Raw genomic sequence first — 21,158 nt, forward strand, 5'->3', positions numbered from 1 at the left:
TGTAGTTCAGACGTACCTGTGGCCCGAGGTCGCTGCTGTTGGTTTTTCGTCAGCGTGTTACTAATTGCGTTTTTGTCTGGGGGCACAGCAGTCTGTAACCAAGCTCAATTATTTCTGCCACTTGTGTAATCAGCGAGGTCAATCATCTCTATTGTTTAGTGGTCACAGCCATGTTGTGTACTACGCCAATACTCCTAGGAATGCTTCCTGCGGTTTTACTTGGAATTGTTGACCTCCGAGTCAGGACATGCTGCCTATTGGTTAAAGAGTAGCTACTTTACAGTAGTAGTGATATTATGGAAATCTTTAACTTTAGCCTGAGGTGCCGGTGGGTAATAATGCATGACTGATGGTGGGGAAAGCAAAATCACTGCAGTTTCAATTAACAACTCCTAATAACTGCAATCTTCTAACCTGTATAAGGAAGTCACCTGGAAAATGTGCCCAAAGTTTCATCTCCCATGGATGGTTGTTTAAATGGGTTTTGAAAGGATTTGAAAAATATGGCTTCTTCCTACCAAAAACAGCGCCACTTCTGTCCACAGGTTTTGTGTGGTATTACAGCTCAGCCCCATTTACTTAGATGGAGCTGAAGCAGCCGTGGTTTTTCTATTACTGTACCTCTCCTTTAAGGCTCTCCATTAAAAATGTCTTTTTTTTTTTTTTTTCCTGGATTAAAATTGTTACTTACCAGTGCTGCATGTAACCAAGCAGAATTTTGACTACAGCTCTGGTTACGACAGAAATCTATTATATAGAGTAACCAAAGAGAAAGTAATGTATTTTCGACGTTCCGCAGCATGATCTATAGATTATATCTGAATGTAAACTGCACAGCGAGTTTCTTGTGATGAGTATATTGTACTTCATGGTCATTGTTTGTGTCTCTGCCTCTTTTACCTTCTTGTTGTTCCCCTGTTCTTCCCTGCACGAGAGACGTAGATCACAGACCCTGCATCCAATTCACCTGAGCCTTGTAACAACATAAAAGCAAACCACAATCGACACCGCATCTTATTGCCTTTCTACTGTAGTTTTCCAGTATTTCTTTGGGTGATTTGCATGCATCATGCCCGCAGCTGCTAATTAGTTGTATGAATTATTGCTTTTTTTGAAGTTTTACATGGCCCCGCATTACCTTTTTGTATGATTTATGTATTTGACCAGATTTTTATATCATCGACCCCTTGTGTTTTCCTTGCGGCTTGTTGTAGTAATAATGCTGATATTGTAAAATACGGAATACGTGGCCCCCGGGGCAAAATACATATTTTCCAAATCAGAAGTCTGAGTCTAAATTTGACCTATAACAATTCTGGAAACCATGTCGCCATCCTGTGCGCAGTTTTGCAGCATGTCATGTTTACAGTTGCTTGACTTCCCTCAATATTCTGCCAATATCTCTAAATTGTCTGCTGAGTAAGAAGCGGATGTTGTGCTTTGAAACGCGCCCAGCACGAATATAATGCGTGTTAATGAGACCCCATCTACTACATCTGGTACATTTTCTACATCTAGTATTGTGGGCAATAATTAATTTGAAAGAAAGCTCAATGAACTGCTGGGACTTCAGCATCATATCCACCGGTGCTGGGGCTGCACATTTGCAAACGGCTGCAGCTTCCTATACATCTGAGCTTTCCATTCACTGACATTGAGGCGAAGCGCACTCCAAGTAACGGCGTGGCAGCGCTATCAGCCTAAGCACGTGCAAACCAACTAGACCTACTAATCCGGGGCTCCCAGAAGTCACAGCAAGGCTGGGCTCCCATATAGAGTAAACGCTGCGGAGTTTCCACAAGGGAATTCTGAACGTAAATTCCGCAGCATTCACAGTAGCAGCAAAGTGGATGAGAATTTCAAAACCTCATGCCAACCCCGCGGAAAAACCCTGCAGCGTAAACGTTAATAAATTGACCTGCGGTGAGGACCTTAATTCCGCAGCATGTCAATTTATGCTTCGTTTTAGTTGATGTTCCATTGCGAATCCTGCAACAGAAAGCCCAGTGGAGCTATTTTTGATTTGTATTTGCACAGATTACGACGCAAAAATCGCAACTCCAGATTACAAAAAGAAAAACATACTTGCCCAGAATGCCCTTCTTCCTGCAGTCCGGCCTCCTGGGATGACTGTTTATCCCATGTGACCAATCACAGGCTGCAGCGTCACATGGCCTGGAAGGTCATTGTAGCAGGCCGGAGTAGGCGCCGAGAAGACCGAGGGGGTAAGTATGAACGGCTTTTTTCCGCAGCGGAAATTTCGTCCGAATAACCGCACCAATGTGGTGCGATTTTTCTTACGGAATGTACTGCGGGTTCCAGACATGCAGTACGTGATTTTTACGCAGCATATCGGACCCGTGGGAATCCGGCCTTATACAAGTACAACGGTACTGTGAGTAGTGCTTATCTGGCACGTAAAAACAGAAAATAGCCATTCAAATATCATTGACATTGTGTATAATGGCATTGGAAGTGTAATAACATTTAAGTGGATACAATGTATAGAATGTATCCGAAGCTGTGGCCATTATACACCTGGCTTATAACACAGACACATCATCTGATAAATACAGACCCTTCCTGTCTGGCAATATTGCGAATATCTGCATAACAGCGGAGCACTAGACTCCAACTAATTCCTTGGAGCAGGAAAAACCACAATCAAGTTCGGTGACACTGTACAAAAAAACGCAAGTGTCTGAATATGGGTCAAAGTCCTCAGTCCTTCATATAGATACTCATAATAGCAGGGCCGGACATATGGAGTTCATCTACAATTTTTTAATACTTTAACTGCAGTTATAACATATTATTTGTATTCTATTTGATTACATATAAATCAAATTTTTTTTTTTATCTAGTTTTTATTCTAAGGGACATTGGATTTCAAGATTTGCACATAACTTCAAACCACTGTCATTTTTTTTTGTACTCGTTTTTTGTTTATTGTTTCTTATTGTGTTCTTGTCCTATTGATATATGCAAACAATAGTGTTGTTAAAAATTTGGGTAAGTTGAAAGTAAATAGAAATTATACAAAACCTGAACTAACATTGATTTAGTCTTGAGAGACTGTTTTATCTAGTATTATTTTGAATCTTTACTGTATGGGGTACAGATAACCGTGCTCTCAACTACATCCCGCATTTGCCTACATCGTAGGTGAGCCGCCCTGTATTCTATTATATCTCTTAATGTTGGAGGATTTCGTATTGTGATCCACTGTTGAGTGTTGCACTAATGGATGGATGTTTACAGGGATAAAGTATATCACTGCCATTGACAGATGGATGACTAGTATATATGTGGGGGGGGGGGTATCCACAAATACTGACCGTAAATACGGTTCCGTATTGCTTTATAGTCATCAGCAAATCATCAGCAGCATATACATTTCTGCTGAATGGTATCCGCAAGTACGGCCCATAGGGCATCCGTATATAGAGATCTGCAAAAAAAAAGAGGTCTGGTTAATGGGAAATCCCCTTTGTGTCAATTAGCAACACTTCTGTATTTGCGGATGCACCTCCGTAGCCATCTGCAATTTTGGCTTCCCCATAGACTTCTATGCAGGAGTCTGTGCCGCAATTGCGGACCAAGAACGGACATGCTCCATAATTCCCGGCACAGTTCTGCGGCACGGACACTCATCCGTAGCGATACGGAAAGGTGTCCGCGTTCAATGGAAGTGAACGGGTCTGTTTGAAACTGAGGTTTTAAGCGGTCGTGTGCATGGGGCCTTAGGCCTATTGAATCATGGAATTCACACATGGTCTAATGTTCATGGTTGGCCCAAGGGTGTGTGCACACGTTGCAGTCAAAATGAGGCAAAATAGAAAATTGCAGGTGAATATGCTACATGACTGCGACGTGTTAACACACCTTAATAAGGCCCCATGCACACAACCGTGCCCGCAATCACGGCCCGCGATTGCGGGCACGGCCGGCCGCCGACTGACAGCCGCATTTTCGGGCCGTGCTCCCATACAAAGTATGGGAGCACGGCCCGCAAAATGCAAAAGAACGGACATGTTCCATAATTCCCGGAACATTTCCACGACACGGGCACCCTTCCGTAGTGCTACGGAAAGGTGTCCGCGTTCAATGAAAGTGAATGGGTCCGGAGGTTTTTTACGGTCGTGTGCGCATGGGGCCTAACCCCTTAAGAACCAGGCCATTTTTTTAGAAATTTCATATTTGTTTTTCACTCCATGTCTTCGTGGAGCCATAACTTTTATTTTTCCATCAATAGAGTGGTGTGCGGGCTTATCTTTTGCGGGAGGAGTACCATGTAATGTGCTGGGAAACTAAAAAAAAAAAATTCTTTGCAGGCTGAAATTGGAATAAACTGATTCCTCCATTGTTCCTTGGGTTTCGTTTTTTACGGCTTTCAACGTGCGGTAAAAACGACAACTTAAAAGTTTGTGTTTTTTTTTCATATTTTACTAGTTTTTTTTTGTTTTGTTTTTTTACTTTTTTATTTTTTTACATTACTTAAAAAAAACAAAACATTTTTCCTCTAACTTTTGATATATATATATATATATATATATATATATATATATATATATATATATATATATATTTTTTTTGCAACATAAAGAAACGTTAACTGTGTTTTTGCTTTTTTTATTAGTCCCCTAGGGGACCAGAACAAGCGTTAGGATCACTTGCATGATGCACTGCAATATATATCATGATAATGTATTGCAGTATATCGTGATACTGCCAGTCTCCTTTGAAGCCCTGGGGGGCGTTGACGCGATGGAGGGGGGTGCCTCCCTGTTTAAATGCCGCGACTGAACATGCTCGTGTGAATCCGGCCTAACTCCTGCACTAGAGTTTGCCCGGATGGTCCTAATAGAAGACCAGTGTCTGGCTCTCTAGATGCTATTTGCCCCTTTTACACTGGTTGGTGTATGTGCCAAAATCCAGTGTTGCATAAAAATCCAGATAATAAAAGGGTATAGGGCTAATGGAGACGGGGAGACAATTTGCTGAAACTTGCTAGCGACTGATTTATCATCTCGCTTTTTTAGTTTCTCTTTTTTTACTTTCCCGTCCTTCTGATGTGTCAGAGTTTTAGGAATAGGCAAAATAGACAGAAAAATGTGGGCTCTGGTAAGAGAAGGCCTGCTGTGACCTGACGCGGGAAGAAAAGCTTATTTTTATACTGAAAACTTTAGGAGAATTTTAGAGCAGAATAGAAAACCTTTCATATACTTTGTGTGCTCTGCCGATTTTTATATTTAAAGAGGCTCTGTCACCAGATTCTCAAACCCCTATCTCCTATTGCATGTGATCGGCGCTGCAATGTAGATAACGGTAACGTTTTTTGTTTTTTTTAAAACGTTCATTTTTGGCCAAGTTATGAGCTATTTTATATATATGCAAATGAGCTTTGAAATGGACAACTGGGCGTGTTTACTTGTTTTACTAACTGGGCGTTGTGAATAGAAGTGTTTGATGCTGACGAATCAGAGACCAGTCAGCATCATGCACTCCTCTCCATTCATTTACACAGCAGCATCACGTTCTTACTAGAACGATGTGCAGCCACATACACAAGTGTCCTGATAATGAATACACATGACATCCAGCCTGGACGTCATGTGTATTCAGAATCCTGACACTTCTGAATCTTTTCTGAGAGATTCCAGCAAGCCACGCGTAATCTCGCGAGATTACGAGGTAAACGAGATTTTGTTTCCCTTGCTGGAATCTCTCAGAAAAGATTCAGAAGTGTCAGGATTCTGAATACACATGACGTCCAGGCTGGATGTCATGTGTATTCATTATCAGGACACTTGTGTATGTGGCTGCACATCGTTCTAGTAAGAACGTGATGCTGCTGTGTAAATGAATGGAGAGGAGTGCATGATGCTGACTGGTCTCTGATTCGTCAGCATCAAACACTTCTATTCACAACGCCCAGTTAGTAAAACAAGTAAACACGCCCAGTTGTCCATTTCAAAGCTCATTTGCATATATATAAAATAGCTCATAACTTGGCCAAAAATGAAAGTTTTTCAAAAAAACTAAAACTTTACTGTTATCTACACTGCAGCGCCGATCACATGCAATAGGAGATAGGGGTTTGAGAATCTGGTGACAGCGCCTCTTTAATTTTTACCTTAATAGACACTATCTTTATCTAAAGCTGCAGAATTTGATGATATACGGACTTGTATTGTCTCAGCAATTGCATGACATTAAAAAAACATGGCGGCTTTCTTCCAGCAATGGCCCCACTCAGAGGAGACTGAGCAGCAATTTAAGGCACAGCCCATGGACAAGAGTGTTTCTGAAAAGAAGCAGCCATGTTTTTGTAACGTCGTACAAACCCCTTTAAATCCCGTAGGACCCTTCCCATTTGCCAGTGCAGTCTGAGGATGGAGAACTGGTCTTATACTTTCTCCTGGGGGCCATGGGTGACCGGGTAGGAGGGAGTTTATCAGACCCGTGCATGAAAAGAAGTTGAAATCTTGGCAAGATGGATTAAATATACTCGGAGTCTGCGCGGTAACATGGCGGTCCCATTAGAGAAATCCCTAAAGAAATAACCAGACCAGGACCTCTCCATCCAGACTCTGTTGGGTCTTTATAGCTCACGGCGGAGATGTTTGTGGTTTGTTCTGACATCCCAGTGAAATCCATTTGGTAATCTCCTTTCATTACTCAATATCTGTCTCTGTTGTTGGGAAATAAACACACTGAGGAAAACTGCACGGACGTCGGCGCTGCAAGAGAATAGAGGGCTCAGGGGAGGTCACAAAAAATGTGCTTGCGCCTCAAAGCCGAAAACCGCGCTGCCCTGGACACGTTAAGACCCTGACAAGCAGTTCCCATAAGTCATTCATTTATTAGTACATTCTAATCCTCCTGGCTGCAAGAACCGCTCTGCAGTCTGGGCTGACATTATTCCTGGAAAATCCCACACGAGCCTCCTCCAGTGATACTGGGAAAATACTGATGTGGTAACCAAGTGCCTGTGATATATAGCCGCAAATAAGTGAAGGAGACCACGGTATCGAGGGTGCAGCTGTGTGCTGGTATTCAGTGTCATCAGAATGGACCAATCGAGTGGAAAGCAGATAACAAAAAATGATTTATTTGAAACGGACGACGCGTTTCAGGGGTGCACCGACCCAGAGACAGACAGCTGAGGACCCCTGTGCAAGAAGTGTATATGAGCCCCTTTCTCTCAATATTTCATCACAAATCACCCCCTAATGTCTCTCTAATAATCAAGCAGTGAGTGTGAGCCATAAAATTCACCATCTCGGGCATTTAGATGCAATCTAACAGACAGAAGAAGGCTGCTTTAAAGAGGCTCTGTCACCACATTATAAGTGGCCTATCAACTGCAAAGTGCTGCTGTAGGTCTGAAGGACCATTGGAGTCCACACAATCACCAAGCGATTCTCTGCTGCCGATTACCTGCCTAATGAAAAATAAAGTTGCTCACTTTAAAGAGTCTCTGTCACCACATTATAAGTGGTCTATCTTGTACATGATGTGATCGGCGCTGTAGTGTAGGATTACAGCAGTGTTTTTTATTTAGAAAAACAATCATTTTTTGACGGAGTTATGACCTATATTAACTTTATGCTAATGAGTTTCTCAATGGACAACGGAGTGTGTTTTACTATATGACCAAGTGGACGTTGTGGAGAGAAGTGTATGACGCTGACCAATCAGTGTCATACACTTCTCCCCATTCATTTACACTGCAGATAGCGATATAGCTATATCGCTATGTGCAGCCACATAAACACACACTAACGTTACTGCAGTGTCCTGACAATGAATATACATTACCTCCAGCCAGGACGTGATGTGTATTCACAATCCTGACACTTCTGTAGTGTCTCTGTGAGACTACAGCACAGCGAGATCTCGCTGTAAATGACTGTTTACAGCGTAATCTCGCAGGACTACGCCTGCTATGCTGTAACTCGCAGAGAAGTGGTCAGGATTTTGAATACACATCACGTCCTGGCTGGAGGTAATGTATATTCATTGTCAGGACACTGCAGTAACGTTAGTGTGTTTATGTGGCTGCACATAGCGATGTAGCTATATCGCTATCTGCAGTGTAAATGAATGAAGAGAAGTGTATGACGCTGATTGGTCACTGATTGGTCAGCGTCATACACTCCTGTACAACGCCCACTTGGTCATATAGTAAAACATGCCCAGTTGTCCATTGAGAAACTCATTAGCATAAAGCTAAAATAGGTCATAACTCCTTCAAAAATAATCGTTTTTCTAAATAAAAAACAGCTGTAATCTACATTACAGCGCCGATCACATCATGTACAAGACAGGCCACTTATAATGTGGTGACAGAGCCTCTTTAAGGTGACAGTGGGCCCCTTTACCCTCTGGGCCCCTTTGCAGCAGCACAGGTTGCACTAATGGTATGTCCGCCTCTGCACCGACCCAAGTCATATGATAAGCCCTGAAACACTTAGGCCGGATCCACACGATCGTGTTCGGTCCGTGATATACAGTCCGTATGTCGGGAGTATTTCCCGGACCGAACTCAGTGCAGGGAGCCGGGCTCCTAGCATCATAGTTATCTATGACGCCAGGTATCCCTGCCTCGCTGCGGAAAACTGTCCCGTACTGAAAACATGATTACAGTACGGGACAGATTTTCCCCAGCGAGGTAGGGACTCCTAGCGTAATAGATAACTATAACGATAAGAGCCCGGCTCCCTGCAGTGTGTTCGGTCCGGGAAATACTGCAGACATACGGACCGTCTATTACGGACCGAACCTGCTCGTGTGAATCCGGCCTTAGTTTCTTTAATTGAAAGCGTTATTTGGAAACTGTATTCCGTTTTCTGGGTGAACTCTGATGGAGTACTAGTCCACCAGGACGCAGCTGCACCTGGGTAATCGCTTGGACCCACATCTATAGCCATAAATGTGCCCGAGCCCTTCCTGTAACTAAAAATCATCTCCAACATAGAGATTATTCTGAATTTTTCCTGTGCTGCCCCTCCACGTTGATGTGCATTGTAGTGCTGGGTTGGGGGTCTGTGAGCTACTCCGTATATTCAGTGACCCATTTTACCAGGTATGAGATCTCTCAAGAGTCTCTGCAATCTATATGGCTGAATTAAATTTTTTCCTAATTTTATAAATGAGAAGATGATCGAACTCCAAAGAGATTGAAACCCTGACCACGTTCCCTCAATACATCACTGCATTGTAGATTACTCATTGTCTGGTCCACGCCAGCGGATTACCGCATTCACTGAGCAACGCAAGTGACACCTGACTTTTTTATTTACTGATTCCTTTTAGAGGATGATCTCACATCCTTGAAATTAATGGCAAATACCGGCAGCGAGGAGTCGTACCGCTAATTCTCCCATCAATAAATCCACGGTGGAACTTTGCGTGAAATTACAAGGAATTCCCTGCTCACCCTGATTATATGTGATCGTATTGATGGGTGCTCGGCATGGTCAGCGCAGAACTCCAGCATACAATAAGGCCCCATGCACACTACCGTGTTTTTCACGGATCCATGTGGGGGCCGTGGGACTGGGTCGCAATACTCTGAGCAGGTCGTGTGCAGATGCGGTCCGTATGCAGTCTGTTTTGCGGATGAGTTCGGCTCCATGCACACAAACGTATTTTTGCGGCCGCGATTCACCAGCATTCGTGTCGCTCATTATCACATCTACAGGAAAAAAAAACAATTGTCGCTATTGGAAATGCTGCGACTGAAATCTGAGCACACAGGACGCAGAAATGGTTAAAAGAAATGATGTTTTATGTATTGTCAACCTGAAGCCGTAGTTCAGACCAAAATGATTTGTCCTTTTGGAAAGAATGATATGGTATTGTCTGCCGCGAACGTCCTCTTCGCGGTTTTCATGCATCTGACGGAGCTGAGAGGTTCCATCGTCCAAGGTCAAGTGTTCAACTTCAGACTGGAGGGTGAAAAGCAAAGAGTTTCCAATTCATCTGCGCGGGTCTCCGATCTGATTTGCATCATTGCAGAGTAATGGAGTTTTGGGCTGCGGGTTAAAAGTTCTTCCACTTTATTAATAGGAAGGCGTTCTACTGTCAGGCCAATATTGTAATACTGCCCGAGCGATGAAGACGTCACTAAACCATCGTTCATTCACAGTGCGTCTAATATGTCCTATGCCAGGCTCACTTCTTCATCTGCTCCTCATGCGTTTACATCGATTGATGCTCTTAGACGGATTGATGATGCAATTTCTATTAAAGGGAACCGGTCAGTGTTAGGTAGCGCGTGCTGTGGGCAAGAAAAGAACCCCGATTTTGGCCTAACAAGGAGTGAGGGATCATCCTTTTTTTTATTTTATTTATTTTAATAGATATTTAAAGCGTCTCTGTCACCACATTATAAGTGGCCTATCTCCTACATAAGGAGATCGGCGCTATAATGTAGGTGACAGCAGTGCTTTTTATTTAGAAAAACAATCTATTTTTACCACTTTATGAGCGATTTTTAGCTTTATACTAATTTAGTTTCTTAATGCCCAAGTGGGGTGGGCGTTGTGCAGAGAAGTGTATGACGCTGACCAATCAGTGACCAATCAGCGTCATACACTTCTCTCCATTCATTTACACAGCAGATAGCGATATAGTTATATCGTTATGTGCGCCACATACACACACTATAACGTTACTGCAGTGTCCTGACCATGAATATACATTACCTCCAGCCAGGACGTGATGTTTATTCAGAATCCTGACACTTCTGAATCTTTTCTGTGAGATTTCCAGCAAGGCAAGCGTAATCTCGCGAGATTACATTGTAAACTGTCATTTAAAACGAGATTACGTTTGCCTTGATGGAAATCTCACAGAAAAGATTCAGAAGTGTCAGGATTCTGAATAAACATCATGTCCTGGCTGGAGGTAATGTATATTCATTGTCATGACATTGCAGTAATGTTAGTCTTTGTGTATGAGGCTGCACATAGTGATATAACTGTATTGCTATCTGCAGTGTAAATGAATGGAGAGAAGTGTATGACACTGATTGGTCAGCGTCATACACTCCTGTACAACGCCCACTTGGTCTAAAGTAAAAACACGCCCACTTGGGCATTAAGAAACTAATTTGCATAAAGCTAAAAGTCGCAAAAATAGATAGTTTTTCTAAATAAAAAAAACACTGCTGTCACCTACATTATAGCGCCAATCACATTATGTGGGAGATAGGGCACTTATAATGTGGTGACAGCCTCTTTAATGCCATTCCCCCTGCAAACTAGGCTGATAGGGTGAAGAAGGCCACATGTGAGCCCTAATTGTTTCTCATTGGTCCCCTCTATACGTAAATGTTCTGTGTTCACATCCGCGTTGGTTTCCGTGGGTTCTGTCAGACCTTTCCATCGGAGGAACCCATCAACGGAAAGGCAAATGGAAACCATAGCTTCCGTTCGCATTGATTTCAACAGTTAGGCTGGGTTCACACGACCATGTTACGTCCGTAATGTACGGAACGTATTTCGGCCGGAAGACCCGGACCGAACACAGTGCAGGGAGCCGGGCTCCTAGCATCATAGTGATGTACGATGGTAGGAGTCCCTGCCTCTGCGTGGAACTACTGAAAACATGATTACAGTACGGGACAGTTGTCCTGCAGCGAGGCAGGGACTTCTAGCGTCGTACATAACTATGATGCTGGGAGCCTGGCTCCCTGCAGTGTGTTCGGTCCGGGTCTTCCGGCCGAAATACGTTCCGTACATTACGGACGTAACATGGTCGTGTGAACCCAGCCTAATGCTTATGTAGAGGATCTGCCAGACACAGCTTCTGTGTCAACGCCCATAGGTAATCAGTCTGCACCTGCTTCTATGTCTGTGAGACTGACTCCATCTTCCACCACTCAGCATGGCAGGCTTAGGAGTGGGAGAGCCTATCACAGCCTGGCCAGACGGAGCTAGCTCCCGCCCTCTGTCTATTTATACCTGCCTTTCCTGTTCCTCCTTTGCTTGTGATTCTGCTCTGCTGGTTTCCTGGCTTTGCTGCAGCTGCTTGAACTACTGACCCTCTGCTTGTTATTGACCTTGGCTTACTGACTACTCTCCTGCTCAGCGTTTTGTACCTCGCTCACTCTTGGTTTTGACTCGGCTCGTTCTCTTCTCTTGTTGCTCATGGTGTTGCTGTGGGCAACTGCCCCATTTCCCTGGCTTCTTTGTACCCTTGTCTGTTTGTCAGTCGTGCACTTATTGAGTGTAGGGACCGTCGCCCAGTTGTACCCCGTCGCCTAGGACGGGTCGTTGCAAGTAGGCAGGGACTGAGTGGCGGGTAGATTAGGGCTCACCTGTCTGTCTCCATACCCCGTCATTACAGCTTAAGTTGCTAATGGTTTCCATTTGTTTCCATTCCGTAAGGTTTCAGATTTTTTTGGCGGTATCAATAGAGTAGTCGACTGCGTTATTGTTTCCGCAGAAAAAAGCAGAATCCTTACAGAACGGAAACAAACGTAAGCTGTTTGCAACAGAAGGATTATTATTGAAATTAATAATAATGCAAATGGAAACTATGGTTTCTGTTCGCCTTTCCGTTGATGGGTTCCTTCGAGGGAAAGATCTGACAGAACCCATCAACGGAAACACACTGATGTGAACAGGCCCTTAGGAACCCTTTTAAACTATTTTTGATATGTAGTTACTGGACAACTTAGCATATCGCAACGTGGAAGTTGAGGGCTGGATGTGACAGGTTGTTTTCTATCCAAGATTCATTGATTTGGACCGTGCTTGGTTGCGGATAAAGTCACCAGCTGACAACATTCACTTGCTTTATTCTACGCCGGAATGTGACCTTTAGGCTGTGTTCACATGTTGCAGTAGTTTGCGGCGCAGCAAAACCACACGTTTTACCACAGACTGCCGTGGTTCGCTGTTATTTAACGTGTTGCACCTGTAAAAACGCATGGGTAATCGCTTTACAAATCTGTGGCAATTTGCGGTGAAACACGTTTTACATGCAGTTTTTGACACATCCTTATCGTATGCTTAATAGAAACGGTCCTTATTTTCTTACCCCCTGTTCTCGATTGTATGTATCTGCTTAATGATGATTTACTTGTAATATGCAATCGTTCTATAGAAAATTTAATTCTTCCAATTTTATTAGAAATCCACTTTAAAATACAGTGAGCAAAAAAGTGTGGATGCAGAAAGCTTACGCGTTTTTAAAAGGATCTCGTTCTTAATCGTGGCATGTTATGAAATCGTTCTGTCGTCAATATAATGGAAATCTCTTCTCAATGTACTTGACTTATGCACAATAGCCTATCTGAAAAAGCAGAGCTGCAGTGTAGAGCATGAGGGAACAAAACTGCAGCTTCTAAAGAGACAAGGCAGATACCTGCCTATCTGTACCACAGACTCCAAAGTAGTCGCTACTGAGTGAAATAAATAGCAGCATACGACCCCTCGGGTGTAGTGACGATCATATAATTCGTAGGCCACAAGTTTTACATCCACTTTTAAGGAAACCAGTCTTTGTTTTGGTGCCCAATTCTATCTGTGCTCACGGCAATGAGGCTGTCAAGTGAATGAAGCAAGGATCTCTGATTCCTGCGTGTAGAACCATCTATTGAACAGGATGATAAAAGGGAATTATTTTTCATGAATGTCACCTTGCAAAGCTCTCCGCTAATGTCTTTTATCAAATGTTGGCCTATATTCACAGGAGCGTGACCGATTTACGCACGTAAAGAAAGTGTGTCAATTTGTCTGTGTGCGTTGCGTTACGTATCAGTGTGCTTTGCGGGTGGCATGTGCTTTTCACACACTCTCAAAGCACTTCCTTTTTTTTCCCCCAAAGGAATTGATGCGCAAATCACGCACCGCACACGGACGTGCATCTGTGTGCGGTGTGTGGTTTTCACGCACCCATTGCCTTCAATGGTCTCGTAGGTGCGTGAAAACGCACCAAAATAGGACATGCAGCGAGATTTACGCAGCGGACTCTGGCTACATGAAAACTCCTGCATGTGTGAACGGCCCCATTGAAATTAATGGGTACGTGTGCGGCGCGTGATATCCAGGCACCGCACACGGACGAGATTGACGTTCGTGTGAATGGGCCCTTAGACTAATGTAATGTGATTGATCTCTGCAGGACGCATGGGACAACGACCGACATTTATTAGGTATAATACAAGCGATCCCACTGCCCGTTCCAGAGGGTTGAGCTGAATTTGCCCCCTCGCTCTGCTGTGGTTTCGTGCCCTCTCTGCTGGTTCATTCTGACAAACCCGTCTGCTGTTTACTAGTGAGAGGCTTCACAGCCGGCAGAGTTCATTAAAAGCTTTACGGCCCTGGCATCATTGGTGTCTGTCTGTATTTTCTTGTTTATGTATCCTCCCCCCTGCTGTTTGGTGGCGGCTGCACGCTGTGTTACTGTCTGCAAACGTCTGATCTAATTTTCTCAAATTAGTGTGTTGTGGGCCCCAAATGTTGCCCAGAACAGAATCTATTCGCAACGTTGTAAATATCTCCTCCACTGCTTGACTAGATCAGTGAGTGTGCGCACGGCCTTCATGGGATTGACAGTCAAAATGCTGAAATCGAATCGCCAGTCGCGGTCTTAAAAATTAAATCGAAGCCGCTTCCGGGTATTCCTGATTTGTTATTTATCCGTTTCAGTGCTGGCTGCCGCATTAAAGAGGACCTTTCATTTGCCCATGTATGTGGAGCGGAGTGCAGCGTGTGATAGACCGGGCTGCACAGACCTGGTCTCACTTTAAAAAAATTTTTTTTGCCGATATGTAAATAAACCCCTGAACTGTCAATGGGGCGCTTCTTTATTTCTAAAAGGCAGGGGGCGTGTTACTTATCACTCTGACCCTGTCCAATCAGCTACGGCCAGCGTGAGAGCGACTGGTGCTGTGCGATCTCTCGCGAGATCTCGCAGTCTTGCAGACGCCTGAGATGTGCGCGCGAATAGGCATGCGCGTACGCTCTCTTCAGAACGACAAGACTTTGATCTCGCGAGAGAGATCGCACAGCACAAGCCGCTCTGATACTGGCCGTAGCTGATTGAGCAGTGTCAGAGCGCTAAGTATCACCCCCCCATGCCATTTAAAAATAACGAAACGCTCCATTGACCGTTCAGGGGGTTATTTACATATCGGTGCCAAATATAACCGCATCGATATCTAAATAACGGAGGAGGATAGAATTTTTTTTTTTTAAAGTGAGACAAGGTTTGTGCAGCCCTGTCTATTACTTGCTGCACTCAGCTCCACATGCATGGGCAGATGAATGGTTCCCTTTAAGACACGGATTAAATCCATGACTCCAGTTTAGCTGCATTGCCTGTTGGAGTCCGGAGTAGTTTGCATTCCTTCTGAAATTTAATCTAATCGGAGGCTTAGGTTAGTGCGGTTTCTCCTCCATGCTTTTCACTGCAGCTCTTCTTGTTCATACTGGCTGCTGTGCATAAGCACAGGCTGAGCGTTAAGTCAGTGCATGAAAAGGTCCTTTCCATTTCGGGAAGCAAAGAGCGATTATAAACCATGGAGTGGGGATGTCTTAGTCTAATATTCCGATCTCAAGCACAAATTCTAGAACCAAATTCATAGGAAGCCAATTGACCGGACTGTATTTTGCTTTGTGGGCAGACATTGGAGAACTCCACTAATCGCTGAGCCTCCATGCCACCCCAGCGTTGATCCATGTCCTAGGCTTCTGTTGTCTGAGGTACCAGCCGTCCTATAGTAAGGATTTGGTTTTTAGCATCCACAATAAATCTACTTATAAGATCTCATTTCCGTTTATCACTAAACATCCAGCGTGGCATCTCCATATACGAGATAGACGTGTGGAGGCTGAATATAAGGCCTGTAAGTAAAGGTAATATTACATGGACGACGTGGGCCGTGTAAACGAGCCCACCAACGCTCGCCCCCATACATTTCTATCATGTCGGCCGCGCGTCTTTGTTTACACACCAAGATGTGCTGCCGACAACGATAAAACTATGTAAAACGATGCGATCAGCAGATGAGCACGTGTTTGCTCGTTCATCGGCTGATGTTGCCTTGTTTACACCGGACAATTATCGGGAACAAGTGTTCTGTGAGTGCTCGTTTGCCCAATTATTGGCCAGTGTAAAAGGACCTGAAGACTGAGGGTCGTTAAAGTGGAGCTAAACATTTGACAAACTTCTGACATGTCATAGTGACCTGTCAGAAGTTTGGATCGGTGGGGAGTCCGAGCACGGAGACCCCCACCAATCGCTAGAACGAAGCAACTGAAGCGCTGGTGTGAGCGCTCGGCCGCTTTGTATCTGTTCAGCTTTTTCCGGAAATAAATGTATCGTTTGCGGACTCAATAGAATGTCTATGAGCCAGTACTCTGATATATCGTCTTTCCGGGAAAAAGCCAAACAGAAACGAAGCGGCTCACACGAGACCTTCAGCTGCTTCGTACTAGCGATTGGTGGGGGTCTCAGTGCTTGGACCCCCCACCAATCCAAACTTCTGACGTCACTGACACGTCAGAAGTTTGTCAAACGTTCAGCTACACTTTAATGCTTTATTGCTTTTTTTATTGTGGTCAAACTACTTAGAATTAAAAACGATTGCTCTGTTGTCCTACAAATAACCATCACCCGTATCCATTTGTCAGAATCGATAACATAGGAAGCAGAATTGATCCAAATCCATACTGAGATATAATTGCGGGGTCATTCAATCTGCACGATAGTGTTTTCCGTATCCATTGTCTTCTGTGCCTGTTTTTAGCAAAAAATTGACACCGGTGACAGAGAGGGAAATTACTAAGAAGCCGATATCCCGATGCAATACTGCCGGTGTCATGAGGTGTAAAGTAAAAGCCTCTGCGACCCTCGGTGGACATTTACATTTCATGTTTATAATAAGCATTAAAGATGTTTGTTCTGTCAGCAGATAAACCATGTAAATAAATCTGTTGTATTTCATAGGAAGCAACTTTCCCAGTCCCTCCTGGACTCCTCACCGCAGTCTCCGCGAGGTCCTTCCACAGACAAGATGGCTACAAGTAGGACACGAGGTGGTGCTGGGAAAGAAATAAAGCAAGAGAACAGATCTATGGACAAGTTCCTGGTAAAAACAAGTACAAGAATATCCAAAAGATCCTCCGATGCAACTAATAAATCCATGGATGGCGACCTCTCTGCTCCTTCAAGCTCCACTAGATCTGTTAAACAGGAACCAGATGTAATGGATCAATCATTGGAGGAAATCTCTGCTCCAAATACCCCGTCCACGTCCCTGGCAAAAGTAAAAGGTAAGTCCCAGGTGACCTCCTGGGGGGGGGGCAGGCAGTCACAGGCAGCAGATTTTGTTGCAGAACTTGCAAAAATCCATACACCTGCTGCAGAAGCGACCACACGTATGGGAATGGAGCTCGATCTGCTGTGTGTGAATCCCCTATGGGAGAGGATTGTCTTCATATAGCGTGCGATTTAAATGTATTTCTCAATGAGCTTTCCTTCGTTCCATCAGTTTAATGTGTGGCGGTTTTCTGCTCGTAGAGTTGCACTGACTCCCTACTAAGATTGTTATGGGCCTGTGCTCATACACCGTACACAATTTGAACAGTCAGAGCTGCAGTGTTAAGCATGGTGGAGGACAGAGCCGTGGTCTCTGATAAGATGGGAGGTGGATTTCAGACTACCGTAGACTCCAGTAGAGTGCAAAACTAAAGTCGCTGATCATAGCTGGGTAATTTATAAAGGTGAGCTGAAAAAAGACCAACACTGTTGCTGACATGGGGTAAATGGCGTGACTTATGTTGAATTTTATTTTGTAAAATTCCCTTGCGATTTGCGACCGGAAATCCAGCAAATGTGTATTTTTTGCGACTGTCGTGTCGCAGTCTCACATGACACGTGTGATGTCACCACATTCACAAGCACGACTTGCACAACGCGCTTTGTGTCACGTGACCAGGGTTGCCGTGTAGCCAGATCGTAACCCTGGATGAGAGAAATGCCCTCAGTGCCGCGCTGGTACATACAAACCGCTCCGTCCTGTTTCTTGCTCTGTTCCTTCTGTTCATTGCGGCGTTGTAGATGGAGCCGGCTGGTGATGGCCTTGTGAACGGAGTAACTATATTCTATTCATTCTTTCTATTCTCTTCCAGTGGAATGCCCCGTGTGTGGGGTCGGCATTTTGGAGCAATACGTCAACAATCATCTGGACAGCTGCCTTACTAGAGATGAGAAAAAAGAGAGCCTGCGCAGGTAAGGATGAGGACCGCACACCTCCACCCGGCCGCCTCGCGTTACAGACGTGCAGCAGATTCTGCAGCTGGGACACTTTATATTCTTTCTTGTACTATATTGGAGATCTGTATTTGTGGTCATTTATGATTCCTCTTGTGTTTTTCTTTTATGCCACGGACATGAGTAACGAGCCTGCTTTATAACCTCAAACCATTTTTACCTGGCCGTCCTACACACAGTCCCAGTTAGTTGAGGAATGTCGCTGCCCATGTAAGTTTCAGATAGGGAATGATGTTGTTCATGTACGGTGCAGAATGGGGGGGTAACACTGCTCATGTACGGTGCAGAATGGGGGGGTAACACTGCTCATGTACGGTGCAGAATGGGGGGGTAACACTGCTCATGTACGGTGCGGAATGGGGGGGGGTTACACTGCTCATGTACGGTGCAGAATGGGGGGGTGTTACACTGGTCATGTGAGGTGCAGAATGGGGGGGTGTTACACTGCTCATGTGAGGTGCAGATTGCGGGTTACACTGCTCATGTGAGGTGCAGATTGGGGGGTTACACTGCTCATGTGAGGTGCAGATTGGGGGGGTGTTACACTGGTCATGTGAGGTGCAGAATGGGGGGGTGTTACACTGCTCATGTGAGGTGCAGATTGCGGGTTACACTGCTCATGTGAGGTGCAGATTGGGGGGTTACACTGCTCATGTGAGGTGCAGATTGGGGGGGGGGCTACACTACTCATGTACGGTGCAGATTGGGGGGGTTACACTGCTCATGTATGGTGCAGTTGGGACGGGTTACACTAGTGTGGTACAATTGGGGGGACGCATTATTGCAGACGCTTCATAGGTTATCATTAAACCTTTAACTGGACTTAAAACACTGGAGAGGAGGGCAAGCTGTGACCTAAGACGGAAGCGATGTAAGAAATGCTCCATGGAGTGGAAGGTTCTTCTTTTTGGTAACAGACTGTCAGCAGCCGCTGCCAGCCATCATCCTGCAGACCTGCTGCTGCCCCGAGCCCTTGTGTCTGGCACACGGTCCTGTATTGTGCGTCTGTGTCGCAGAGACGTTCTTATCAAACTTTTGTGTGCTGCGGTGGGATGTGAACGGAAGCCTCTTCTTTTTTTTTTTTCCCACCAGGGAGTCGCCTCCATCGCGGGCTGCATGACCTTGGCTTGTTGTTGATTCCACACCGTAACATTTCAGCTTGATAACGCTTTGGATTTGTGGCCCTTTGTCAGGAGGAAATATTTTTTGTTGCTAAATAAAGCTACAGTTTGTTTTCCTGTTTATCAGCTCTTACGTGCGCTTGTTTTAGGGTCATTTTACTCGGACAGCTTATTTCTTTTTATTTATTTTAAATTGTGAGACATGAAGAAAGCAAACGACAACCGAGACCGTCCTGATCCCTGACGTTCGGGCGAGCATTTCCCAGTAAAATACTAAAATCCCCAATAAATAAATTTTTGAGTTCTCCTCTTTTGTCAAGTTGATAACATTTTCTATTCGCCCTTTTCCTTGTGATGTTGGATTCTGGTAAAGCCGGGTACAATCATTACGGCTACCATAGAAATTCTTACAGGGGTAGTCACTAGTCACCTAGTTTCTCATAGAATTGCAAGTCCCTTTACTTGAAATATTTTTTTCTATAATATTTTTTTAATTTGAGGCCCGATTTCTTCAACTGAAAATCCATTGCATCTTTCTAAATGGGGTTGTTTATGCAGCAGGTGTATTGTTTTCTGCAAGTGCCGTTCAGGAATGGAACAGTCGCAGAAATTACTGCAGCAAATCTGCCACGTCCTAAAGGGCCCGTCCTATATGACTTCATATATACTTGGCCAAAAACGATCACTCAATGAAAGTCTGAGATTTTCTTTCCATTTCTGTGGCTCCTGCAACACATGAAGCCTATGATCGATTCAAGAACATAGAAAGAAAAAGCACGGCACCACATAGTGCAGGTCAATTGAGTTTGGGTGAAATATCAATCGTAGTCTATTATGCTCACCCAGGTAGTACTTGGATAAGGTGATAAGAAAATCCACAAATGCGGCTTTCTGAGGAAGACGCTGGTACAGCGTTGAAACGCGTAGCCATTATTGTTTTATAATGAACATATATTTCTTCATATTACTCAGTCTACCACTGTTAAATTTTACAAACAGCAGCGCCTTACAGGATCCTCCCTTTTCCAACTACTCCTCCATATGATCAATTCAATGCTTTTATCCATTTTTATGTCTCAGCTGGTTATTAACCCTCGATTCTTAATGGATGTTTGTAGAAATAAGTTTACCGGGAAATCTAATAATTTGATTCTCTTAAGCCTCAGGAGCGCTGGGACTCCTCACCTGGTCTGTCTTCGTGCAACGGTGCTTTTAATTTCACAGTGCTCTGGCCTCGGTCCGCAGAAGAATTTTTATCGTGGGATTGGTTTATTACTGCGTGCCGCTTCTCCTTGAGCTGGACACATTAGTGTAATGGCGTTTTATATGGCTCCTAAGCTGACTCACAGAACACGTAAATAGCCGGTCCCTGCGGTACAGCGGAGCCGGGAAACTGAAGTTTTGTGTACACAGCCATCTGCCTCCCTGGCACGGACATCCGCCGTTCAACCCGCTTCATCGCCAATTCTTTTCTTCCCTCATTCCGGCATCTCTCATCCTTGTAAAATGCTTTGTATTTTCGCGTTCATTGAGGGTTCAGTTCCTGTGAAATCCATAGTTTCTATTTTTATTTTATTTTTGTTTTAAATTTACTTTTGTAAAGCTTTGTTGCATTTTAATAGACACTAAATTAAGAACCGTTTTCGGCAGTTTTAAGAGCGGTTTGCATTACTCCGGGACTATATAAATACTTGTAGGGTAATGCGCCAACTTGCCTGAATGTTGATCTCCGGGATCAAA

The 21,158-nt window shown here is 44.3% G+C and overlaps 1 protein-coding gene across 7 annotated transcripts in view; it reads left to right on the forward strand.

Annotated features, from left to right (window-relative positions):
* RAD18 (RAD18 E3 ubiquitin protein ligase) overlaps nt 1-21,158 on the forward strand; it is a 187,668-nt gene that overhangs the window by 27,381 nt on the left and 139,129 nt on the right. For all 7 annotated transcript variants that reach the window (XM_075831856.1, XM_075831859.1, XM_075831860.1 and 4 more), the window contains exons 5-6: nt 16,972-17,297; nt 18,156-18,255. In XM_075831856.1, the coding sequence (XP_075687971.1) occupies nt 16,972-17,297; nt 18,156-18,255 (426 nt within the window). The remainder of the gene's footprint in view (nt 1-16,971; nt 17,298-18,155; nt 18,256-21,158) is intronic.

The sequence above is a fragment of the Rhinoderma darwinii genome, chromosome 7, assembly GCF_050947455.1.
Source record: "Rhinoderma darwinii isolate aRhiDar2 chromosome 7, aRhiDar2.hap1, whole genome shotgun sequence".
NCBI lineage: Eukaryota > Metazoa > Chordata > Amphibia > Anura > Rhinodermatidae > Rhinoderma > Rhinoderma darwinii.